The 21,877-nt window shown below is 38.7% G+C and overlaps 1 protein-coding gene across 1 annotated transcript; it reads left to right on the forward strand.

Moving 5' to 3' along the window:
- Positions 1 to 250: 250 nt before the first annotated feature.
- Positions 251 to 21,540, forward strand: LOC140951785 (uncharacterized). Its single transcript, XM_073401134.1, has 19 exons — positions 251 to 362; positions 3,418 to 3,593; positions 5,600 to 5,651; positions 6,197 to 6,397; positions 7,090 to 7,281; positions 7,528 to 7,719; positions 8,417 to 8,614; positions 9,595 to 9,786; positions 10,934 to 11,125; positions 11,515 to 11,706; positions 12,465 to 12,653; positions 13,322 to 13,510; positions 14,179 to 14,271; positions 15,132 to 15,297; positions 17,006 to 17,157; positions 17,894 to 18,025; positions 18,565 to 18,671; positions 19,782 to 19,929; positions 21,391 to 21,540. The coding sequence occupies exons 1-18, from the start codon at positions 308 to 310 to the stop codon at positions 19,926 to 19,928; spliced, it is 2,817 nt and encodes a 938-aa protein (XP_073257235.1). The 5' UTR covers positions 251 to 307; the 3' UTR covers position 19,929; positions 21,391 to 21,540.
- Positions 21,541 to 21,877: the final 337 nt, after the last annotated feature.

The following is a 21,877-nucleotide window of genomic DNA, read 5'->3' on the forward strand; positions in this document are numbered from 1 at the left end:
AGCTAAAAAAAGTAGCATTCATAATCAGCATTCTAAGGGAGTACCAAGCTGACTAGCTGTGAACTTTATTGAATGTCCTGGCGCGTTCTTTGTACAAGAGCCGTCATTTATAACACAAGTCCAAGAAACAAAGCCGAAATGTATTTAAATAAAAAGCGAAAAGTCCTTACAAGAACGCCATGTGACAATAGGCGATTTAAACACCTAAACAAACAAAAGAGAGAATTTATACGAAGAAAAGAAACGCATCGGGTTTGACTGACGAGATCACAGTTACTAAGAGGTGCGTGTCCTCCCAAAGAGCGCAATGAAGAAATCATCAGTTTTTTCCTTTATGCTCCTCTATCTTGGAGTTTTTGGAGGTAAGGACCCTTCAAGGAATTCGCCTGCTTTTGAGACCCACGATTTTTTTCAGATTTCAACTTCGGATGACTTGTTCATTTGCCATGTCCAAATCAGAAGTCAGTTTTAATTTTACTCTTACTTCCGCATTTAACATAACATAAACTCTCATACCCTTAATCTTAGAAGAATTTATCTACACTGCTTTGTGATTAACCAATTATACACAACAGTCCATCATTTCGTTGGTCCGTTAATAAGCCTGCAAGTGGTTGCCATATTCTAGAATGGTAGGGTTATATTTTGCACTAATAAAACAAGTATTCATTCACGAATTACTTGATACTTTAGGTAAACATTTAAGCTTAAAAGTGAGTCAAGGTGCTTTTTTATGTAGTTCCAAGGCCAAAATATTATATGTTTTGATATTGTGCAGTGTAAAGAGGATTTCAAAGAATTTGAAACAATTCTTAATTTAAGCGTATGCTTAATTAATCATTCTTAAAAGCAGTGAATCTTGATGAAAAAGAGCAAAGAACAAAGAAAAAGCTACAGGAACCTCCTACAGAGAACATTTTACTACATCCACAAGGCGGAAAGGTTCTCCAGAATTTAATGACTTATTGAAAAGCTTTGTCGTTCATTTGCACGGATTCAACCCAGTGCCTCTCATATCTTACTGGCCTGTTTTGAGTTACGGATAGTAAATCACTGAACTCACAAAGTGGCATACTTAGGACGTTTTCCCAGAAAGAGTACCGTATCGTATCAATACGGTTATTCAAGTTTCCCATTTAACCAATTTACTAGCTACTAACTGTGCAACTTTGCATAAAAGGCAAGTCAACTGCATGCTCAGTTGCAATAGTAGAGAGCTTAAGTAACTACGACGACGACCACAACGACGACTTCAAAAAAACAATAGGTTCTGAACAACAGCTCTGCACGTGCATCACGCTTTTTAGTACTTTTCTTTGACGTCCACTGCACGACTACGACTTGAAACCTCCTATTTTGACGTTTTACAGAGGACGTGGACAAAACGACGACGAATTTTCCTTCCTCTTTTTGAACCTGAATAAAATCCTTAAGAATTCAACTTCAGGAAAAGTTGCCTGCATTTGACATATTGAGCGGGTCCAAATAGACGCGATTAAGTTTGAAAGAACGCAAATTCATTTTCTTACCGACGTTTTCACTGCCGTCGTCGTCGTCCTTGCTTAAGGTCCCTAGTGATGTTTCAAATTTAAGCATAGACACACCAAAAGTCACCTGTACTTAAAATCTACCTTACTGGCCTTTATTAAGGGGTCACCTTAATTATCATTTAAAAGAGATACGCGGTCAGTCTCAGTAACAAATTCTTTAGTGTAAAATTAATCTGCTTTTTACTGCAATTCCATGCTTTACCATGTTGAAGGTTAGCGTAGGATACAGGCTACTTCACTTGCCGTACGGAAATACTAGCGTCCATTTTAGCGCAGTACTTATTTTTACTTAGAGAAAGGTATCGTCAGCTGATATCACAACTAATAAACTGAACAATCGCTGAAGGCTTCCAGCCATTTTAATACGCTGTGATTGGAGAAATTTACCGTAAAATCCTGAAAAAGAATAAAAAAGGGCTCGAGTATAAATCCTCCATTGAAATTCAAAACGCAGAAATACTTCTTGTTATGCTGAATGAAAAGCTTCTAGTATTAGTTTTCGAGGAACTGTATTTGTTTACTGCCGTAAAATACCAAGAAAAAAGTATCAGAAACGCACGAGAGAAAGACTAATAGGTATCGATACTGTTCAAAAACCCTGACGCGAGTCTCTACTTGCTAGATTTACATCCAGCTTTTATCACTGAGTTTTCACGTGTAAGGTATTACATTTTTTATATATTTTTTATATAGTTTATTGTCGTTGCATTTGAAGTTAGCATGTTCTGAGGAATGAACGTCGTCATTAAATTTCTTTTTAATGCCCCGACATTATCATTTGTTTTTGGTAGGCCGCCAAACAGTGACATGACTCAGTATGTTTAAATACCAAAACCTCTCTTTAATTTCCTAAACTCACTGATAGGTTTAAACTGCTTTAGTGACCACTAAGCGAGGTTATGTACCAATCAGAAACCTAGGGCGTTCCAGAATTAAGACGACGGAGTGGTACGCAATGTTAAACCGGCTTAGACTGATTGTAATAAAGTCTTGTTTTTCATTTTCGTTTAGATAAAAACAAAACATGACATGTTTGTCTTGGTTATAAGTGCGGCAGAGGACATTAAACAAGTGTGAAAATAAATAACACCAACCAAACTTATCCAAATTAATTGCTTCCGACTGCAAAAGCGAAATTCAGTGTTAACATGTCAACCAAGAGGATATCAACCCATTTCGCCATAGCTCGGAGTTCTGTATAGCAAGGGCTTGCTTTTTCGGATAAGATCGCCACTAAGGCAAAGTTTCTCAACTGTATTAAAAAGCAGTGATACATTCGGTACGACTTTAATATTAACGAACTGGAACTTCGATGTCAACTTTAAGTGGCCATTAATAACGAGTTTCTGGAAGCAAACTGAATGTGCAACTTTTCTTTCATTGATGGGTTTATTTATCTTAGAGGATATTATACTTAAAATATGTTTGTCTTTTCTGAGGCGTTCAAAATTAACTTCCAGACGATTTCTTTTTAGTGCAAAACAAATTAAAAAGCCGTGATGATAATGTCTTTATTAATGTTCTGAAATTAAAAAAAAAAAACCATCTAATTATATTCATTGAATGCAGAAAATTGACAGTTTGTTGATTATAGTTTAACCTTTGGACGCTAGCAAATTTGAAACGTTTTTAAGGCTTAATTAAATCTTCAATTTACTGCTTTAGTGGCACTGTCCTGGTGTGTTAGTGAGTTTGTAAACCATGGTAACCTATCTTACCGTCAACTTCTCTCAGGAATTGGAAAAAAGGAACAAAGAAAGAAAGAAAAAGAGAAGAAAGAATTTTTTTCGAAAACGGTGTCTCAACCCGTAACTGCCAGCCCGGGTGTTGGAGCACACTTACTTAATTTCTTTGAATTTTATTGTAGGTGGTCACAAGGACGTTCGCTTGAGCCCGGAAGATGCTAATTCATTCGGCGGCAAGGTTCGCAGATCGGCACTTCACAAACTTTTTGGTATAAACATTTATCACGAATGTTATGTTGAGGGCTGTTCGTTTGAAGAGGTCAATGAAGTTGACGAAATACCATCCAAACAAAAAAAAGTGAGTAGCCTCAAATTCATTTCATTTCTTGATATCATGCGATAGTCCAGTTTTAAATTCGTCGCGGCCGCTGAATAGAAGCACTGAAGACTCATTTATACAGGGTTAGCCTCGACCTAAAGTTAAAGCACAAATACCGGCGAGAAGGTGCCTGAATTTGACTTTAAAACAATAGACGCAGTTGGGCACAGGTCTTCTTGAATTTATGAATATATTTACCTTAGGTCGAGGTAACCCTGTGTCAATGAGTCTTCTGTGCTTCTATTCAGCGGCCACGACGAATCTCGAAACTGGACTATTAAAACAGCTAGAGCAGCGTTGAGCGGCGTTAGACACAAAGGTAAACCTCGTCCCCAGGGTTTTCTCCCTCTTTTCTTTTCCTAACGAAAAGGCCTGGGGGGGGGGGAAGAGGGATATAGTCGGAGGCTGGAAACTAGTTTTGATCGTAGGCCTGGTCCAATCGGTGTCGGAAACTAAGAGCGCTTTCCATTTGTCAGAACTTATCATGAATGGCTTGACAATTCCCATCGTAATGAGAGCATTTCACTTTTAATCAAAACTATCCAGCCTGACATCACTCAAATTCTTAATAGTCTAATGCACGAAAGGGATGATTTCTCAGCCAAATTTCTCGGTAAAAGCCCTTTTCATTTCAAAATGATTGGTCTAGCCGGCCAGTTCTGACAAATGGAAGTGACCTTAGTTTGCTAGTAACAATTGTAGTTTAGTAAAATCCAACTAGTGGTCTATTTGTCAATGCTGCGTTCTGATTGGTTGAGCTACTACTAGGTTATATGTTATAGCCCACTGGTAGCGAAAAGCGCCGGCTTTGAAAACCAAAACAATGGCGGCTGAATCGTGTTTTGCTAGCTAAAGTTGTTTTGTTTCCATATTTTTGACCAACTAGTTTGATTTTACTAAAACAATTATTCCTCTCGCCCTCATGCCCTCTGAGTCAATAGCCAATTCGGCCTCATGGGGTATTGACTCAGCCCATTCGCGAGACCAGGTCAAAATTCTATTGACAAAATGGCGCCGGACGTACCACCGGTTCCAGTTTGCAAACACTTAGAACTTTCTTAGTAAACTCTATCAAATAGTTTAGTCAATTAACAGCGAACGTGTTGGAAAGATATTCAAACTTTCAACATTGAAAAATAAGTGACAACCTTTAGCTTTGAGTTACTTTGCTTAGATTTTTAATTTTGGAAATTTCTCTCGTTTGATCGCGGCGGAATCCCGATCTAATCTAAACGTATCTTAATCCCATCTTGTTTGAAGAGGTCACTCCATGGAACAACACATGCAGCAAAAAGTGGCCAGACGAAGCCTTAACTTGTAACCCAATCTGATACATGCTACATGCGCACAAGACAGGGTTGGGCTTGTTGTGGTTCGTATATCAGTTACACAAGCTTAACCTAACCTTATTCGTTTGTTTGCAAATTTCCCAAAAAACAAGTGCCATTTTAAAAAGGATTTGTCATCCTCTGTGAGCTAGTGATATCCTCCCGAGTCACAGAAAACCTGAGAAAAGAAGACCGCGCCACCTAATTGTCTACGCGAACCGTTTTTACTGATCATATCAGTTACAGTAGTGCTTTTTTCCGTCTTATTTGAATTGCTAAGGAAAAAGGAAGAAAACAATGCCAATGACCAGTTCACCGCCTGGGGTGGATCCAGAAAAATTCATAAGGAGGATCGGCTGTTTTTCTCAAAAAGCATAAGTCTATTTCGTTGTGATTTTATATGAAGTGGTAACTATTAATAAGGGGTTAGTGTCCTCTTGGATGAGAGGGGTGGGTGCGTACAGATTCCTCACTAGAAACATCTATACGTAAGTGCACAGCTTACAAGATTTCTTTCAAAGCAGGTTGCGATGCTGTTAGTTTGACATTTTCAACCCCGCTTATTGATTTGAACAGATAAATTATCAATCAAAAGATCAATCACTCAACGATTTTTTTGTTAACAAGGCTAACATGTTATTTTCATTTTTCTTTCAGTACGAGTACTACTACACTTATACCTGTTCGAAATTTGGCCGAAACTGCAAAGGTTTGTGCATCCTAATATCACAGACCACATTTCCTTTACCCTTTCCCCCTTCAATGTTACATTCTCGTGAAAAAAAAAAACAAAAAACAAAAAACAAGAAAACAAAACAAAACAAAGACTAACAGAAAAAACACAGACTTTTCTATGTGTAATGGTTGGCTTCTAGATGAGATTGGGTTCTCAGTGCAGTAAAATATACAGGCTTTCCAGATTCGCTTTGTAATATAGGACGTAGAGAGTAAATTTCAGTTTTGAAGAGAATCCCTTCATCTTAAACTGTTCGCGAAATATTTGTGACTAGCGATTTCGAAACCTTTTTAATTTAGTGAGAATTTTGCGTGATGCAACTTAAAATAGTAATACCCGTTCCAATAAATGTATGTAACGTGCTCTCTCTTTCACTCTCTTTCTACTCTGTTTTAATGAACCCCTACCCCCTCCCCCCCCCCCCCCCCCATGAATATGATAGGCACTACATGCGTAAAAGCTATGAATAATTTATAATACATGCATGTGAATAGATGAGTTACTTTTTTATTTCACAGTTCCTTGTACCTACAGAGATGACTGTAGCTTTGGAAGCTGGGGTAGTTGGGAAGGAAATATCAAGGTTAATAATCCTGGATGTTATAAACAGACCAGAAGCAAACCGTACAACCACCCACTTCAAACTGTGATGAGGCGTCACGGCTGCGGGGGACTCAACACTAACTGCGCGGCTCCGCCGGTTCAAAGCAGAATGCAGTGTAAGTATAAGTGTCCCTTTTTGCTATAATAAGGTACACAAGTTCTTTGAAATCAAGGGGGGTGAAATGAAAAAAGGTAGTGTAAGTATTTGTCCCTTCGTTGCTGTAATAAGGTACACTTTCGACTTCGCCAAGAGACTACCCTACGAGCAGAGGTATCTCTCATGCATGACTTTTAGCGTTTACGAAGACGTTCGCGTCACTTGTCAGGATAAAACTAGAAGAATAAGAAGAATAAAACTAGAAGAGCTCTCGCAAAATTGTGCGCGGAGGGATTATGATCAAAAAGGTCGCATACAATCTAAAGCAATTTTGCTTTCGCGTTTTATTGGATCTGGTCCTTGTAAAAACCGTAACCCTGTCACTCCATTAAAAGGGAACTCTGGATTCTGGAATCCCCGAACGTTTTTCTTGTGGAATACGAAATCTGGGAAATTTTCCTTGTGGAATCCAAAATACTGGGCTTTGGAATCCGGAATACAAGTCAAGGCCAATCCGGAATCCCACTAAATATTAGAATCCGGGATCTAAGTTCCACTGACAAAGACCGGAATCCGGAAGTACCGTCAATCCGGAATCCACGGCGTGGAATCCAGAATCTAAGTTTGTCTTGGATCCCTTACATGGGGGTATGCCCTGGAACGTTATCATTTTCAAAAACTTTGAAACAATATTACTTTATATTTCATTAGGTGTTTGTAAAATAGCCAACTGTCAGCAGGGAACCTGGAAACAATGGTCAGGGGTCATAAAGGAGGGTACCTGTGGTACACAGACCAGAATAAGACCACAGATTCTGACATGGACTACAATTCAGAAAACAGGCTCTTGTTCGGGAGTGCAGACATCTTGTCCTGAACCTGAAAAGGAGAGTCGGAAGATGTGTAAGTATTTCTTACGTGATAGAACAATAGGACAGTTTCATCCATGCAACCATTTCACTTGTAGAGAAACTGCCAACTTGAATCTAATGTTTGCCGTAAACTTTTTGATTCTAAATCTCTCCAATGGCGTACAGCTGTCTATTTTTACACTGCTTCAATCCTGAGTAATAATGATATTAACAAAAATGAAAAATATTTGTTCCCTGTTAGTACTAAACCAATTGGAGTGGACTTGGTCTTTTTCAGGTAGTTGTTCCAAAGCAGAGTGTTCATTGGGAGATTGGAGCAATTGGGAAGGCAAAGTCGAACAGGGGCGTTGCGGCACACAAAAGCGAAGACGGGTATACACGAAGGAAACTGTTTACGAACAGCACGAAAAGCAGTGCCCCAGCCTTCCGCAGAATTGTCTTGCACCTGTTGAAGAAAGCCGTGCAATGTGTAAGGAAACATTAATTGGGCAGTAATGACAGTAATTCATATAAACTTTTGGACATTAAATCACGTGTATGTTGTAGTTGCTTTTTTATCTCAGGTATTTTTATTTTTCCTCTGTTTCAACTTCATTAGCATACATTGCCATACCCAAAAACAAAAGAAAAAAAAAATTACCTGAGATAAAAAATTAACTGCAACATGTACATTAAGCAGGGTTTCTGGATATAGTCGTTTCATTTACGAGATGCTTACCTGACTGTCATCCGCGTCCTATTGCGAGGGACATCTCCTGTCGAATGCCGCTGATTGCAATGTGGACATTATTGTAGAGACCAATTGAAGGGCTCCGTGTGAAGACGGCCCCTTCTCCTTTGCTCCATTTTGGAGCGGACGTTTTCACATTCCAATTATACCATCATTTAAATAAGGGTGTCCTGATTAAAAACCAGTTTCAGGAATGTACTTCTGTTAGTTGACAACTAATTAAGATTACTTTATTTAAAAACTACGTAGAGCCGAACTAACTTTTGACCGTGATCTAACAAAGTAGGAGGTTAATACGGAAGTGGTAACTTCTCAGCTTCTAACGTAAAAAATCACTTGATGCGGGAGAAACTTGACACAGACGCACAGCAGTCGATTTAGAAATTGATCGAGTTGATGAATGTGACTCAAGCCTTCTGTCTTTCTATACACGTAGGTAGCTGTAAATATGCCACATGTTCGCTTGATGATTGGTCCCAGTGGGAACCTCAAGAACTGGAACATGGTAAATGTGGTCAGCAGCAGACCCGTAGGAAAACATATTCGCTGACTTGGGCTTATCAGTCGCATGTGGAACAGTGCCCCTCCCTGCCGCAGACATGTCCTGATGACATCGTTGAAAACAGAACGCAATGTAAGCGGATAATCAACCACTCTTTTCCTCTAATTATTAAACAAAACCCACTTAATTTTAGTGTATTTAGCAGGAAAAAAAAACTAATTGTGGACATCATTTCTACGGCATCTCCTACTAAAGACGTACGGAACCACTGTTTTACGTGGTCATCTGAGCCTCGCGAAGTCCAGCCGTATGCCGGGCATAAGCAGTACCTTCATTTTGCACTTATTTGTTGAGACCCCCCCAACCCCCCCCGGAATTGATCGTCCCCGACCAGGCCCCCCTTTCTACCGCCAAGAGCTTCCGACTAAGCTAGCCCCAACGTCTTTTCTTTTTTACAGAAACTCTTCGATATCAGGAGAGTTCTCTCTTGTCGATATCCATTACTTTTTTGTTAAACGGCTTCTAAATAGTAATGTAGAAATGAGCTTGAAGAACGTGGTAAACACTTCAGTTGATCTGAGCAAAGTTCTACAATAAATTGACAATAATCTGTAATTATTTGTTCGTTTAGGAGGTATATTTTTTTAAAAGGGTATACGAGAATTCTTAAATTATTAATAGCTGTTTTGTCACGGTTTGGACAGGTTGAGTTGGATAAGACAATATATGAATGATGCTTTATCAAGACCTTCGATGGAGAAAGCGACTGTCTTAGACTATCTAAATTACATCATTCATTTTTTATTTTTCAACAAGAAACGTGTTAATTGAAAAATTTAGAATCAGACTGAGTCGATGCTAATGACAATATTAATACTAATGCACATTTATTATATTTATTGGGCCAATTTTCGAGTTCTAAAAACCCTCACTTTCGAAACGAGGCTAAGTGCAAAATCTTCCTTGTGACAATGAGTTCATTTGTATGAGAATAAAAAATCGTTTTCATATCAATAGCTTCGCACTTATCCGAGAGGCTTGGGACAACTCGGAAATGGCCTATGGGTATTAAGTCTGGTTTTTAATACAATTTTTTTTTTTTTGCATAAAAGGCAAATGCGTTTATAGAGACTCCTGTGACGTAAGGGCATGGAGCGAATGGGATAAACCACTGACCGAAGAAGGCTGCCAAGTGCAGACACGAACCAGAAGCTACGTTTATCCCCTTAAACACTCTGTGCAGAAGAACTGCAGTGGCTTGCTAACATCTTGTATAACAGAACCAAAGGAAAGCAGGAACTATTGTAAGTACTTTTATAAAATAACTACGATAGTACGCGCGCTCTGATTGGTCGAGAGGCGTGTTTGTATGAGAGTATGTAAACATGGTTGTGAGGTCAAGATGTTTTGCTTTTCGCACGCAAATCACGCAAGCACGAATTTGAAAAAGGTTTCGAGTTGAAAAACTCGACAAGTTTACTTTATTTACCAATTTCCTCGTCGGTTGAAACTTCAAAAATCTTTAGAAACATGCTGTGTCAATTTTTTTTCGCTTGAGCTGAAAACCCGTATTTTGGAAAGCATCTTTTTTGCAAAACAAAGACTGATTACGCGTACAAGGTTAGTGTACAAGACTTCGCGACTGGTAAGAATTTCTCTTTTAATCATTGCTCTAAACAAGAGAGTTTTGCTTTTTTCTCGGGAAAGTTATTTTATGAAAGCAAAAGAAAACTTTTTTTCTTGTGTTTGCATATCCTGATATAAACGCTCGAGGGGTTGGGAGAATTCTCGACAGCTAGGCAAACCCTCGACTTCGTCTCGGGTTTGCATGACTGCCTCGAATTCTCCCAACCCCTCTCGTGTTTATATCAGGCTATGCAAACACGGAAAACGTTTTCTATTGCTTAAAAAGAACCTAGTAATTAAGAACCCGTGTACTTAAACGTTGGCACAAAAAGGGCATCTATACAGCAGTTCTGCATCAGCTGAAATCAAGTATACAAGATATGTGAACAAACTTCTTCAACGAAGACAAGGAAAAGCTTTGTCAACGTATCCAGTTCGACAATTTAATAAGTAATTGCTTCCCCTCTATTGATTCGCTTGAAAACTTTCCCTCGGGCCCCAGTTTTTAAAAAATTAGATAGCGCTCTCCACAAAATAAATCACTATCCAGTGGACAAGTATTAGGAAAACCAATCAGTTGAGTCACCCACTGAAAAGAGAGAGATTTATGCAGAGGATAGCGTTATCCACCTTCAAGGAAATTGAGGCTTTTCCCTATGGATCTCCTACCTGGCAGATTTATCAGTGAATGTCCACCAATTTAAAACGGAGCCCATCCCTGTCGTTAGCACAGCTTAATTTTTGCTCATAATTCTTAACCCCACTTTACTTTTTTTATTTCATTGTTGCTTCTGTAACTAAGAAAATGCAATTTTTTAATACAAGGTAAGTGCAAACACGTAGCGTGTACACTGGCTGAATGGTCCGATTGGAACAGTGCCGTCCTGACCGTAGGGCAGTGTGGGAAGGAGAAAAGAATCAGACATTATGTTGCTGAGGAAAAGTTCACTTTTGCCGAAAATTGCGACGGACTTACGACGTCATGTCCCGCCAGTCAAGAGGAATCAAGAACGATGTGTATGTTTAAGCTGTTTTTAAGTTGTCTCTTAATTCTGCCAGTTTGTTTTAAAATTTATTGGTTATAGAAATTCTATGAGAAGCCCATTATTCTTTAGCCTTCGGGCCGTTGTAGAGGATTTTATAGATAACCTGTGCGCCTAAAAATGGCCAAGAAAAATCTGGGCGAGACTTTTGTTTTTGTGAAAAAACGGAATGTCTTTATTCGCAGTACACTTTCTGGGGTCATGGAATACTGTTTATTTGAGAACAAATCTTAATTAATGAATAAAAACGACAAATTACTTTGAAGATGATTAAGGAATACGGGAAGGATATCATTTTGAGCTAAAACATTGAAGGCTAACTTCAAGTTATGTGACTGTTTTTGTTTTCTTTTCTGTGCGCAGGCAAATGCCCGTATGTCACGTGTGACATTAGTGACTGGAACCCATGGCAAGGAGCACTACCCGCTGATAGCTGTGCACAGCAAATAAGAACAAAAAACGTTACGGAGAAACAACACGAAAAGATTCAAGCTGCAAACTGCGACGGCTTGCAAACAAACTGTCCTTCCATTCCTCAGGAAACAAGACAGTGGTGTAAGCTTAACTTAATATTCACGAAGTTAATGCTGAAATCAGTGTTATTATAGAAGCAGTAAACTGTTATTACAGTTTTAATCGCTGGAACGTGTGATGAATGTATTCGTATCGATTTTCCACCGTCTTGAAACACGTTACAAGAAATTAAGAGAAGCATTTGCTGAAATACATCGGCTTGGGGTGTTTATTTTCTTAAAGAGAAGTGATTAAAGGAGCTGTGTTATGAAGTTCTTCAAAATCCGAACAATGGAAACCGCCACCATATTAAGTGAAACATAAAAATACCAGCTCAAAACAGTAAATGAAAGTATAAAATAACGCAGTAAATATAAAAGGAGGAACGGACGGACATGAAGCAGTGATTTTTTCATTTGCGAGTAATTTCTTTGCTGATGCTAAGTTCTATTGAGAATAAGGCTGACGCGTTTTTGGCAATATTAAAAAACTGAACTAGACAGTTGTGACACAGCCCCTTTAAGTTCGCGTAAAGGAGATACGGCTCTAGCGCTCTAAGATTTCTGGATTTCTGTGCTATCAAAAATGTAGAATTTTGCTGAAGCCGATTTTGCCTACAGTGTGTATGGATTTTAATAGTTTCAATATTTACCAAGTTTATTTCCAAGTTTTCTCGCAAACGGCGATGTATCTAAGACGAAGGGCTGGATGAAAAATTCATTCGGACCACTTAACTCGAAACGAATAAGTGTATCCATCAAGTAATGATTATTGATGTCACAGGAATTTTTAATTTTTAGGTAACTGTTCCTTTAGAGAAGACTGTTTGTTAAATGACTGGAGCGACTGGACTGGAAAAATTCCAAACGGAGGATGCGCAGTGCAGATTCGAACACGTGACTACAACAAATCCATTGAATACTTTGAACGAGAAACATGTGACGGACTGGACTCTTGCCCTGTTATAAGAGAGGAGACTCGAACTAAATGTAAGTAAAGGAGATAGTGGTGCCTGTTTGGTTCACATCCCATGCGGTCCCTAACCGTGCCCAGACCCTTAGCAGACAACACAACAGTGACGGTTAGATACATAGGTCTGTCTTTATCTGAAATAGAGAATAAGGGTTCCAGGAAACATTCCTCACCCCCTCCCCCTCAAACAATTCCCTAGAGTACCGTCCCAGGCCCAGTCGTGTTTTAAGTTTGGTTCTTAATTGAGGTACATTAACCTCGACCATGCGCAAATTTACTGAATAAAAGCTAATGTTACAGCGCTGTGTAGTTTTTGATATTTATAAAATGATCTGAGCCAAATTAACAAAGTTAAGGGTGTTATAAAAAAAGTTCCCAGCAAATGCCGCAAGAGTTAATATTTCGCGTTCCCATGATTAGTTATCGGAATAAAAGCGTGTTGTATCGAATTACAATTCAAAGTGGACAGACTGCAAATTATAGTAGTTGCTAAAAAATATATATCTACGTGTGGCAACTGTTCATCAGTAGGATGCCTAAAATGCGTGCAATTGCACAATCGGTTTCGGCTTCATTAAATCCTATACCAATTGGAGAACATTTTAGGAGGAGCCGCATGCAATTACTAACAATACAAACTTTTCAATCATATAAATAATTGATGATGATAATTTGTAATGCACAGGCAACTGTAACGAGGTCATCTGCTCCTGGGGAAACTGGACACGGACCAACTACAACCCTGAAACTAACTGTTATCAAGAAATAAGAGTCAAAAATGAGTCGAGTGGCTTTAAAGTAGTCGAGCAGTCAGAAAACTGCGATGGTATATCAATCCAGTGTAGTAACCCCGAGATTGAGAAAAGAGAGGATTGTAAGTGAACCATTTTGTTTTAAAAAGAAGTAAGAAATTATCCTAGCAATATGAGTTAAATTAAACTCAATGTATTTTTAGTTTTAAGCAAAAAGTGTTCTTAAAACAAAACAAAAAAATTTCATTGAAAAACCGATCGATATGGTCATGGCTACCATGGGTACCTAAAGTTGACCTGAATCGTAAAATAAATTCGAAAATAAGATATTGCGAATCAATAAAGTTTTGCAAATCATTTCTCAAGGCTTCTCAATTCACATCTGAAAATGGCATCAACGATTTATCAAAATTAAATTAATAACCATGCACTATGCATTCGCTTTTCGATTTTGAGCTGAGCCGTTAGGGTAAATTGGATTATTGTTTCAGATAGACAAATTTACGTTACCTCTTTCCTGACGAAGCATTTTTCTCGTCGTATCAGCAATCCTAACTATAGTGTTTTAATAATAATGAGGCCATCTTTGAAGCAGGAAACAAATACAACGCGAATTGTCATCACCTGGCGTAAAATCCAAGATTAAGATTGTTTTTCATGCTTCCTTCCTTGCGTCCATAAACAACCGGACGGCAAATAAGCATCATGATCAAAGAAGAGGTGTCACCTGTTAAGTTGTTTGAAAACTTTACTTAATTTGTACTACTGTCTATTAATTTTCTCTTGCCAGGTATAAGTGGTGGTGGCGGTCATGTTATACACACCAGTGAGGCTCCTCCAACAACTGAGCCTTTGACCACAACGGTGGCTCCGACAACGGGATGTAAGTCTACGCTAGTGTTTTTTTTTTTCCACTTGCCACTTGCTTTGGGACAACAACTTTTAAGCGACCTACTCTCCCGTTCATGCCAGAGTCGTAGCTCAATCTGTAGAGCACTTAAAAAGGTTGCAGACGAGATTTCATACTGTAAACGATTTTATAGACGGCCTCGCTCAAATAAACGCCTGCTTGTCAAGTTTGCTTTAGACGCCCCTCTCAAGTAGATACCCCCTGTCTAATAGACACCCCGTAATCGTTCAATTTATTCAGTGTCTTGTCTGATTGACAAGAGTTTGCGCATCGCATTTTGTTAAATGTCAAGCTCAAAGCAAGGATTCTGACATCGAAGTGGAACTTTTTAACGATTTGGATCTCTAAACGGCCTGGACCTATCAATGGATGGGCTGGGTAGACTGCAATTTATAACATACTATGCATATTCGTTTTGTGGAGTTTCATAAGCAGGTGAAGCATGATCGTCAGGGTGATCGTAGTCCTGAATAGCACTGTTGACAGTGACTGACGTTTCGACAACTTGTGCGGTAGACATCTTCAGAGTCATCTTCTGACTACCGCACCAGCCTACGTCACCTACTTATAAAATGATTTGTGTTCAAACCTTTCATAGTTTTGTGGAGATTTTTACACACATGACAAAAACGCCTCTGACTTTTGAACAAGTCCGGAGTATCTGTTTAACGCCCCTCTTGGGCTCTAAAAATTAAATCCGACACTCCGGGCGTCAATAACTGCAATCAGATACGGTACCTCTTTCTGGCAGATGTTTCGAGGAGCGACTAACTGAATTTCTCATTATGCATGAAACTTTTGATTTGATTTTGTTTAATTTAAAATCACTTTAGTTCAGCCAGCCACTTTTGTGTCACTTGGATGCTTTGCCGATACTCAGGATAAGACGAAGGATCCCCGCGCTTTGCCAATTTTATATGCCAACTTCAGAAGTTCTATTGACTGGTATGATCTGTCGAAGACAGTACAGGCATGTGCAGAGGAAGCCAAGGAGAAAAGGTGACTTCTGAAAAGAACGTTTACTTAGTTATTTCTAACCTGGGCTTGTTGGGTAGTTTCAACACAACATAGATGTATTATTTAAAGGATTTACTATTAGCTACGCTTAACATTGTTGTCGTTGTAAGGTAGAAACAACCGGGTTGGTCTGTAGTTTTTATGCCATGGTATATGTCCGGGACGATACATTCTACGCTAGCTGGGGGTGGTCACTGCAAAAGACTATTACGTCTCAATGGTTATTCCATGTCTTTCAAGGCCACATTGAGTGAAAGGATTGAAACAACAACAACAACAACTATATTTCCACTAAACCCGGACATCTAAAGAATTTACAAGAGTGAATATAATTATTATTATTAATAATAACAATGCATAAAGTAGCTGGACACCCCAAATAGCTATAAAGCTAAACTAGCTGGATCATCATTATTAATTCAAATAATTGAAAATGTGCAAAGTCAGGAAAGAGGCTTAACAAATACTTTTATAATACACTTAAATATTCAGTATAAAATTGGTACAAAAGTAAATATACAGTACAAAAAACCCCTGAAAACTCAAATATCTAAATATCAGTAAAGATTAATGGGGAGGGGGGGGGGGGGGAGGGGTTGAAGCTAGTGAAACGTGAAGTTAGTTCTTTTGTAAATAGGTTGGAGGTCCTTATTGGATGATGTTTCGTTTGTTACAAAATAAACGGACACAATACACCAAAAATTCAAGAAACAAACTGTTAGAATCTGCATTATGAATAAAGCAACAAGTGGCAGAAAAAGCAAGAAGCAGAACCCGCAGTGAACAAAAAACATGTCGACCATCTTTACTGAGCGCTGACCGACTGAGAGGTCTCTAACCATTTTTGACTACTATTGCCGACAAAGACTCGCAGCACTTTCTCTACAGTTTTGGAGCCTTCGATTGACCTGAAAGAACTTAATAGAAGACAAAAACCATTTCTAATCATATATTAGTGCAATCTTCCCATTAACGAACAACAATCTACCTTTGATCAGATATGATTATCCTCATTTTCACGCTATGAGCTCAAACGATACGAATACTCTTTCTCTTTAATGATGTAGATCCTTTTTCTGCAATAAAATTGGCCACTTTATCTTTCTGGCCTCCAAAATACGGGCAAGTAGAATCGTAAACGTAGCTGCTATATAACTGGGAAAGTTTTCCTGAATAATAATTTTTTTAACAATGATTATTTCTTAATATTATTACTGAGTTATTATCTTCCCGTTTACTTTAATGTAACCAATGTTATAATCATATGGAAATGCTAATAAATTGAATTGGGAATCTGACTGAATTGCCGAAGAGGAACGTATAGAGCAATCAGGAGGATTCATCCAAAAAACCTGCTATTCCAATTCTTGAATGATAAGTAGACTGGGTATATTTTTAATATTCTGCCTTATTCTGCAGCATGCTTGAAATAAAACGCTAATTTAGCTAACCAATGTGCGATAAATTTCCTATTTCGAAATTCAGCAACAAAGAAACAACTTACAACAACAGCCAAACATAACCAAAATTATCGAGGGGAAAGACAGAGAGTGGTGAGCAGAAGTTTACCTTGAGGGCTTATATTTGGGCATTCCGCAATCTTAATATTTGCGGCCTGAAAATAGCATATACACTGATATATTCTGACATCATTCAAGTTTGTTTTAATTACTTTTTTACATATTAATAGGCTAGAATATTTTTCGGTGCAGTTTTACGGTGAATGTTGGAGTGGAGCCAATGCAAAGCAAACGTTTGCGAAGTATGGCGAAAGTGACAAATGTTACCAAGGAGTTGGAATGGAGCAAACCAATGCCGTCTACCGCTTAGAGAACATGCCCGGTAAATTTTAAGTTTTGTCTGTGATGCCTTAGGGCCCGTTTGAAGAAAGTTTATGTGTAGAAGAGTCACTCGATCGCCTAAACGAGCTACCCTGGGGCTAGCTAACTTTTCACATACATTTCCTTACAAAACTTGGCGAACGGTTTACATGACAAACAAAATGCTTGCCAGAGAAGTGATCCGCATACCCGAGTCACCCTTTTTCGATGGTAGGGCAGACATTTCGCTTTAGGAACACTTTGGCTCTCCCAGCTGTTAAACTCGGACAGGCGAGACTATCAAAGCATGCGCGCGCTCTGTTTTAGAGAATCAGATCATGCACGAGAGCTGTTGGGTCGGTAGGGGCGAACTTTTTTCTCATATAAACGGCGCTCGCTAAAGTTTACTCGGCTGGGAGGGTGACCCTCTTTCCCTGGACGAATTCTTTTTCATATAGACGAGGCCTAAACCTTTTTCGTTTTTTACGTTCTCGTTGCCGTCGCAGTCATCGCTGCTAAAGCTTCCCTAATATTTATCGATGGGTGAAAACGGTTCCGAGTAAGTTTTTATTGTAACCGCCTACAAATACGGTAACATTTTTGACTCCAATAAAAACTCCTCGCCAGCAAACTTATAGATTTTAGTCTTAAACGCTTTGCATGTCACGTGCACTTTTTACTGCCACTTTTATATGTGACAATAGCTGAATAAAACCATCAGATCGTGCTGCTTGTTATATAATTTTTATGTTTTGTAGCTTGTTCTTCGGAACTGCAATTTAGTGCATCTGTCAGCACTGGAGAAGTCAACGGCCATACTTGGTGTGCCGGTGACGCCGCTGAATATCAGTGGATAGTTGTAGACTTGGGCGGTGAACGCAAGATTACAGGTAAGCGATGGATTTCTGTTTTCCGCTATACAACGCTGTTTCCAAAGTGACGTCTTCTGACCGTAAGGGTCGTGTCGGGATTCAAATTGGTCGCCCTCTTATAGACCTGCTATTTTGGATCTTAATTTTAAAGTAATGAAGTCACGAATTTCCTCTCTGTCAGCGGCCAAGTGGTAAGAGTGCCCGACTGGTATCTGAGAAGCATGACGGTTTCAAGTCCCATTTTTCTTACACCCGCACCAGAGGATATTTTCCTAATCGGAACGTAAAAGCGTGAAACAAGAGTAAGGTTAATGAGTTTCTCGGAAGGACAATACTCATCGTCATCATCATCATCATCATCTCTTTAATATTTGGTCCTATTGTTGCTGTTGTTGTTGTCGTTATCTGCAGTGTTAAGAACTCAACAGTACGTGTCAAAACAGTCACCAATCATTCTTGACCCCCGCGAGCTTTGTGTGCCTCCGTTGACTTTTGATCCCAGATTAAGGTACGATATTCAACCAATTTTTAAACATGCATATCTTACGTGTACACAGGTGTCGGAACACAGGGTGGTAATGTAGACAGTTGGGTAACCCTGTACAAACTGGAGTGGAGCGAGGAAGGGGGATCATGGAAAACCTATCATGAGGGTGATCAAGAGGTATTGTAACTGTAGCGAGCTATGGCCCTGAATGTAGTAACGTATAACTATAGCATTACCCAGGTGCGCATGTCAAGTCCAAAGGAATTAATGTAATGTACATAATAATATAGTTTCCTAATAGCCTTGATTTAGCAACTTGTTATTTAAATTTCTCTCCCTTACGAAATTTTACGTAAAATGCAGAAATTAAAACGCATTCTGGTTTTACAATTAATAATTCTTCAATTCGGCTTTTCCGGTATGCCGATGAAAAACTTTGCAGATTGGGTTATTCGCCGAGGCCGAATTATTTTTCATTCATTCAAAATATTTCTAAGTATTTAACACCCTTACCTACTTGTAACCTTCTTCTCGGCATTTTGAGAATATAAACCTGGACATGTTTTTCTTTTGCAGATATTACAAAAAAAAAAGCAGTTTAATATCCATCGAGAATTATTTCTTCGTGGCATAGCCTTAAACGCTTTTGACGTTTTCTTGTGTTCTGTCGGCTCATGCCAAAACATTTATGTTGCTGAGTCGCTGTCTGATTGCGTGACTTCAATGGCAGATTATTTGCAATATACTGTGACTGACGTCATATAATCTAGCATCTTCCAAATTTGGTTAGCGTCAGCTCAGCCACGGACCATTAGAAAAGTTATGGAGGGGGGGGGGGGGGGGGGGGAGGGGAATTTTCGTGCCGCAGGAATTTTTTTTCGTTATCAAATTCCTTGTATGAATTTTTTTTAGGCCATATTATGAATATTTTTTAGGATTAATTGGCGTGCATAAATTTTTTTTCATTTAATTTCCCCTTGCGCGAATAATTTTTGTACTTCGCCTGCCCGCCCCCCCCCCCCCCCCCCCTTCATAAGTTTTCTAATGGTCCGTCCCTAATTATAAAGAATTGGGTGTGGAGATTAACGGAGAAATATTGCTTTTAAATGACCACAAGATCCAAAAGCCGCTCAAGAAGTCATGCTTTCCGGGTTAATCGTGATTACCTAGCCCAAAAATAAGTGTATTTAAATGTCAAAGCTAGGGCAGAAATCTATTAGTCACGATTGAATGTAAATGTTACAAATACATACTTCTGTGCGTCTGATTCATTGCTTGAAATGATAGATCTTCCCAGGCAATTCAGACCGATTCACTTTAGAGACGCAGTGGTTGATAAAGCCAATTACTGCTGGATTCCTCCGCTTCAAACCACTGTCCTGGACTTCAACACATGTCTGCATGAAGATTAAGGTTTACGGGTGCGCTGTATAAGGTAGGCGTAAAATTACGAAAGCTTAGTTAAATGAAGATTTTCGTTTCATATTTCTGTCCTTTGTTCAAATTCTCAGTAACATATAGTCAAAAACATCAGATACACAAGTTTATTGACTGATTATAGTACACCACAGACTGAATAAAGCTTAGAATGAGATCGGAGTCGCCAGAAAATCATGCGTAAATAGAGAAATTCATACATACAAAAAAAAGGGGAGCTCGACGGAATCCGAGTTGGTAGAGTCAGAACGATTCGGATTCCGCTTAAGTATTCCTAAGGTGCTTTCGATCTAGTGAAACCTAGATTGTCGCAGTCGGAAGAAGCGGAAAAATTAAGCAATGACTCTTTACTTTAGTGGTTTAGTTCTTCCGTTTCTGCTTGCGCATAGTTTCCACTAGGTTGTTTGCGACGGAGTCAAAAGCGCAACCTGGACACATTTTTAACCAAATCGCAACGCTCGTCGCTGCTGATTACGACTGTCTGTCGCATTAGTAAAGACCATTCCTTTATTGTAAATGAAGCAATGTAGTTTCACTAAGTTCTTGGTAAGGAGCTTAAAATAAAGAGATTTTTAAATTCTAATTAGGTATTCTAGTATCTATGTCAACCATTTTTGTATTTGCTGCGTGTTTAGAGAAAATCACGAAGCTATTATTATAATTTTTTTTATTGACCCGAATTCTACCTCAAGTTCAGGGGCGTAGCTATGTTTACGCCAGTACGCACTTGCGTCCCTGAAAAAACTGTCGAGTTAAATGAAGAGCAAAGCAAAGAAGGTAAACGAAGGTTACTTGAAAAACGGTGAACTGATTGCTTACGTAACTCCACCTAAACGTCTGTCAGATATAGTTTTACATGTATATAACTTTTTTTAACAAAATGCTGTGTTTTTCTCCGATTTTTCCTCACGAAAGAGACGTAATTTCTGCCTGAAGAACTTAGTCCTAATATAAAAAATTTCATCAACCTTAAGTAAAACGCGTGAAAACTCTCTGAAGTTCGCTTGTCTGATGTGTCACCACTGTTGGAAGGTCTTGATAATAATTTAAGGTTAAAAACGTAAGAAGTTCTTGTTCTTTTGGGCAATAAGCAATTATTCAAGATCAGAAACGGCAAATACTTTGAGTCGTCATATTTGAGGTCATGCGAAACTAAAAATTGAAAAAAAAAAGACTGAACACACATTTAAAATACATCGTGGTTGTGTTTTAATGAAATCTTCTAAAGAAGATTAACATTTTGGTATTTGAAACTTTCTTCCTCTTATCATTTGAACAATAATTTACTATAATACTGAACGCCTTGGTCAAACATTCAGTGTTGCATTTGTGAAAAAGTACACGTTCAAAGTCTTCTCAGAATATTTCAGCTCAAGCCTTTTTCCTTTGAATTCTCAAAAAGGTAAGCAGCTTTAAATAAGTTGCATGCTAATGGTTTTCTTGAATCTTTCTTATATAGATGAAACCTTGGATGGAAGCTTACCAGAGGAGGCATTTTTATAATACTACAAGTACCATCAGCCGTTTCGATCAGTTCTAATAATAGCTTGTAATGTTTAGGGGCATATTTCTAGTTAGATATTCACAGTGAAAATAAAAACAAAGGGACCACTCTGATCTTATTTGACGCACTCATGCTCTTCCTTTCCATAATATACTAGCTAGTGTCTAATCTTCTGTGTTATTCTACTGACGCAAGGCTATTATACAACTATCCCCAAAGAGGAAGTGAAATAACCCGGTGAATATGTTGTGTTTACATTTCATCCTAAAATAGCGCGAGATTATTTAGCCGATCATATAGCTTTTAAGTTCACAATGCGCTGGATTGTGCCAGAATTTGCTTCAGTCTAGTTGATGGAGGAGAGTTTGGTCCAGGTAGAGGATATCCTATGAAAAATGTTCCACCCATGGGATTGGACCACTTGCAAAAACCTCTCTGACGT

The sequence above is a fragment of the Porites lutea genome, chromosome 11 (assembly GCF_958299795.1).
Source record: "Porites lutea chromosome 11, jaPorLute2.1, whole genome shotgun sequence".
Taxonomy (NCBI): domain Eukaryota; kingdom Metazoa; phylum Cnidaria; class Anthozoa; order Scleractinia; family Poritidae; genus Porites; species Porites lutea.